The sequence below is a fragment of the Diabrotica virgifera genome, chromosome 5, assembly GCF_917563875.1.
Source record: "Diabrotica virgifera virgifera chromosome 5, PGI_DIABVI_V3a".
Lineage (NCBI taxonomy): Eukaryota > Metazoa > Arthropoda > Insecta > Coleoptera > Chrysomelidae > Diabrotica > Diabrotica virgifera.
The window spans coordinates 61693400-61698537 of NC_065447.1; the positions used below are offsets into that span (position 1 = coordinate 61693400).

General features: G+C 35.5%; 1 protein-coding gene across 1 annotated transcript; it reads left to right on the forward strand.

Moving 5' to 3' along the window:
• The first annotated feature begins 289 nt into the window (after positions 1-289).
• LOC126884181 (uncharacterized) lies at positions 290-2939 on the forward strand. The gene is made up of 2 exons (XM_050650030.1): positions 290-488; positions 681-2939. The coding sequence occupies exon 2, from the start codon at positions 682-684 to the stop codon at positions 2740-2742; it is 2061 nt and encodes a 686-aa protein (XP_050505987.1). The 5' UTR covers positions 290-488; position 681; the 3' UTR covers positions 2743-2939.
• The last annotated feature ends 2199 nt before the right edge of the window (positions 2940-5138 follow it).

Below are 5138 nucleotides of genomic sequence, written 5' to 3' on the forward strand. Positions count from 1 at the left end.
CTTTTCTTAAATACCTCCAGAACGCTTCTATTTAGAAAAACGAAAATTGGTACACATACATATTTATCTTCCAGAGATAAATCTATTCCATCCTTTTCGAATTTCTAGTACCGGTCATAGGCGTCCGTTTTGGGTAGGGCAACGGTTATTTTATCGTATAACTTTTTTGTCTTTAACTTTTAAGCATTTTTGACACTGGATTATTAAATTGTGAGGTATTCTGGTTCGCCAAATATTGCCACTGTTCCTAATACTGCCACTCCCTATATCGCAGATATTATCGACGTTGCAAATAAGGTGACAACAGTAGCGAGTGTCTCTGTCTATTAGCAACCCGTTTTTTATTCGGCGGTTTTAGTCTATGGTAATCGTCGGATGAAGGAGCACGCTATTTGTTTTTGGTGTCTGCGGTATAAATAAACCTGTTTTTTTCGTTGACCCTACGCGAGACATATTAAAGTTGCCTGGATTTTTTTAATTACATTTAGGTAAGTACACTCCAGTGGTTCTTATTTTATGAATTCCATTAATTATTTCAAATGTAATTTTAAGTTACGGATGTTTTTGTCTGCATGCCATTTGTTCCTAATATTGCCATAGCTAATATTTCCTATTATTGCCAGTGGCAATATTAGGGACTAGTGGCAATATTAGGGACTAAATATTAAACTTTTTTGCAGAATGCCAAGAAAACGAGCTCAATGGTCAGAAGAAGATCTACGCTCGGCGCTGCAAGCTATAGCGGACGGAATGTCCATCAAAGGTGCTGCCAAGAGTTACAACATTCCTCGCTCAACGCTAGGTCTTCATCACAGAACGCAAAATCCAGTAAAAAAGCTTGGAAGATCACCGGTGTTATCTGCAGCACAAGAAAATGATCTTGTGGAAAAGATTTACAGATTAGCTGAGGTAGGAATGCCTATTACTAGCAAAGTTTTAATGAAAAGTGTGTTTTCTTTCGCTATAACAAATCGCATTCCAAATCCATTTTCTAAAGAGTCAAATAAAGCTGGTAGAAAGTGGCTTAAGTTATTCTTGTGCAGGCATCCAGAGGTAGCTAGGCGAAAAGCTCAACAAATGAATATGGCTCGAGCCCAAAAAATGAATAAAACAATTGTCGATGACTACTTTCATAAATTGAGAGATACCATAGAAAAGCTAAATCTATTTGACAAACCTGGTAGCATATATAATATTGACGAAAAAGGGTGCAGATTGACAATCCATAAGCAACAAATTGTTTTTGCTAGAAAGGGAGCAAAACGGGTACATTTAACCGCACCCGAACACGGAGAAAACGTGTCAATTGTAGGTTGCGGAAATGCACTTGGTCAAGCGATACCACCTTTTGTGCTATTTAAAGGGCAAAGGTTTAAACCTGAATGGTCTGATCACTTGCCCCCTGGCTCAAAAGCTATTGTCACAAATAAAGGTAGTATGACATGTGAAGCATTTATTTCGTGGCTTGACCATTTCTCTTCATTCAAAAACCCTGGTCCTACCCTACTAATATTTGATGGAGCTAAATGTCACCTAGATATTTCCATAGTTGAAGCAGCTAATCGCATGGACATAACTTTATTTTGTCTTCCTAGCAACACATCACACGAGCTGCAACCTATGGATAAATCAGTGTTTAAAAGCTTTGAGACATTTTGGGACCAAGAAGTCCTACAGTTTTTAACAACAAACCCTGGCATGGCTATCACCAAAATGAGATTTGGACACATTTTTACTCCAGTATGGCTAAAAGCAATGACACCATCAAACATTATCTCCGGTTTTGCAGCCACCGGTATTTATCCGTTTAGACCAGATGCTATACCTGAAGCTGCCTTTGCACCAAGTTTGATCACCCACAGAGAAGAAGACATAGTAAACCACAGTACTTCCCAAGATTTAGCAGATGTCGTTAGAAGTTCTAGCAAGTCGATTGAACCCACAGATAAAAACGAGGCGAGTACAAGCGGATATAAAGTACCAGAAAAAACTAATAACAAAAAAAAGAATCACAGAGAAGAAGACATAGTAAACCACAGTACTTGCCAAGATTTATCAGATGTCGTTAGAAGTTCTAGCAAGTCAATTGAACCCGCAGATAAAAACGAGGCGAGTACAAGCGGATATAAAGTGCTAGAAAAAACTAATAACAAAAAAAAGAAGCGCTTAATTTCTGTCTCAAGTAGTGAATCATTATCAGATTTTAGTCTTCACGATGACTCACTTGATGATGTCTCTAGTGAAGATGAACCAATGAAAAGATCTAAAAGGAGCAGCAGCTCTGAAGATGGCAGTCCACTAAGAGAATTAAAATATAAACAGACAGGCAATACGGTTACAAAAGAAACAAAAAAATATGTTCCGGGGTCTAACCAAGTAACAACTTCTGACTCCAAATGCTTAAACAGTTCCTTTAAAGATACAGGATTGCTGATAACACCGGAAATTAAATTACCCACCGTGAAGAGGAAGCCCGCTTTAAACAGCAAAGCCCAGCAAGTTACCAAAGATTTGTTCGCACCAAAATCAAAATTGGTTAATCCAGTTAAAGTTGTCAAAAAAACAACAAGCGGTGTGCCAAAAATATCAAGAAAAGAAGAATCGTGGTTTTGTTTCCTTTGTAAAGTCTGCAGTAAAGAAGATATGCGCTTGTGCATAGTGTGCTGTCGATATGTTCACGAGGCCTGTGTAGGACTAACTAAAGATGACAAAGAAAACTTTATTTGCCCTCAATGTTCTTAAGTTATATTTAACAGACATGTTTATTAAGTTTATATTACTTAATTGTCTTTTTTTTTTCGGAAAAATGTGTTACTTTTAACTGCAGTTCTGCAGTGCATAATATTGACATGGGTGGCAATAATAGGAGAGCTGTAGTCCTAATATTGCCATTCGTAACCTCAATAAAAAAGTATTCTTTATTTAGTTTCTGTTTAGTTTTTTGATATAATTAAACTATATTGTTAAAGGGAATACATTTCGTTACTACTACCCAAATTTGTTTTCATTTATTAATAAAAATGTATGTTTTATTTACGACCAAACGTTAAGGTGGCAATATTTGGCTCACTTACCTTACTAAAAGGTACTCTTGATTTAAGCCAGTAGGACACACCGTTTTCTAGAAAAATCGATTTGAAAATTTTTCATTTTTTGAATTTGAAAAAAAAATTTAAAAAGTTTTCAGAAAAACTTTGTGTATTTTACCAACTTAAAGCAAGAGTAACTTTTAGTACCACAATACCTCACAATTTAATAATCTAGAGTGTAAAATGCTTAAAAATTAAAGACAAAGAGTTATGCGATAAAATAACCGTTGGCCTGCCCAAAACGAACGCATATGACCGGTACTAGAAATTCGCAATTAATGAAATCGATTCATCTCTGAAATATAAATAAACGTACCAGTTTTCGTTTTTCTATATAGTTCTCTTTTGAATTTTTTTTTTTGGAAATTCAAATAACGAAAAATTTTCAAATTGATTTTTTTAGAAAACAGTGTATCCTATCGACTTAAAGCGAGAGTACAGAGTACCTTTTAGTACTAAAATACCTTACAATTTAATAATCCAGAGTCAAAAATGCTTAAAAATTGAAGACAAAAAAGTTATGCGATAAAATAACCGTTGCCCTACCCAAAACGGACGCCTATGACCGGTACTAGATATTCTAAATGGATGGAATCGATTTATCTCTGGAAGATAAATAAATGTACCAATTTTCGCTTTTCTAAATAAAAGCGTTCTGGAGGTACTTAAGAAAAACTAATTATACGACGCCATTTTCAAAGAGCTCTAGCTCCCTTAGGAAGCATTTTCGGACTAGGTGAATTGGGTTAAATTGTCTTAAAATTATCTGAGGAATCTCCTGTCTACGTTTGTTGGTAGAGTTTCTGGACACCCTGTATAGTGATGAGTACGCTAATAACCGGCAAAATATCGGAAAAGTCGGAAAACATTACGTTGTGAAAAAAAGAGATAAAACTAGGAGAGGTGCGAAATTATTAGTCGAAACCTATAAATCTACATTATATTGATAGTTTGCCACCTTTAGACGTATCGGAGTTAAACTGTGACCTAAAATTCTCCTGTGACCTAAAATTTTATAAAATTCTCCTGTCACAGTTGCAGTTGCCAAACTCCTTCGTCTAAAGGTGGGAAACTATCGATATAATATTTATAGGTTTCTATTCATAATTTCACACCTCTAATATGTGGTTTCATCTCTTTTTATTTCACAACGTATTATGTTCTTGCCTTTTCCGTTATTTTGCCGGTTCTTAGTGAACTCATCACTATTTTCCGTAAACAAAACATACACTTCTCGGAAATATTTTTAATCAAAATTACCAAAATTCTTTCACGAATTAAAATAAAATTATCAAAAATACGTCAAGACGGATTGAATAGTCAAAACAATCGATCGTGTTGTAATTGTTATCGAACGAAGTAGTTTACCAGGAAGATTTCAATATAATTTGATAAGGAATAAAATCACGAGAAATGACAATTATTATCTTATACAAAACATAACAAGATCATTAAATACGTGTATATGAAATTCTTAAAGGGGTGGCAGACACGCAAGTAAGTAAGCGAACTTATGGCTCGACGACCTTTTTCGCACGTGTATCAGAGTGGAGCCAAAACCTGTTGGCGTGCCTGGGCATGCCGGTCGAGGGGCCAATTCAACATAAGCCCCCTTTGTCATCGATCCAGACCAGATCTCGCTGGTTGGTCGCACCCGCGCTCCGATAACGCGAATCCGATCAACCAGAGACGTTTGGCTCTTTTTGCTACGGGGTTTTAGCAGTTATAATCGGCCTGATAAGTATAATCGCCCACCCACCGCCCAGCGAGGCCGTCCCAAAGAAAACTCTGACTTGGAAGAATAAAAGGAAATAGGAACTCTAGTTCCAAAATCTAAAAGTAAAAATAGCGTGAAGCGCATGACTTTCACAAACATAACGACATTCACAGAACATTAACTTATCGACGGTTAAACTGTATATATATATATATATATATATATATATATATATAAAACATGAGATGTAGATCCTTGAAACACACTCATATATATATATATATATATATATATATATATATATATATATATATATATATATATATATATAT

Excerpts from the sequence above, each read along its gene's own strand:
- LOC126884181 (XM_050650030.1), top strand. The coding sequence starts at position 682 with ATGCCAAGAAAACGAGCTCAATGGTCAGAAGAAGATCTACGCTCGGCG.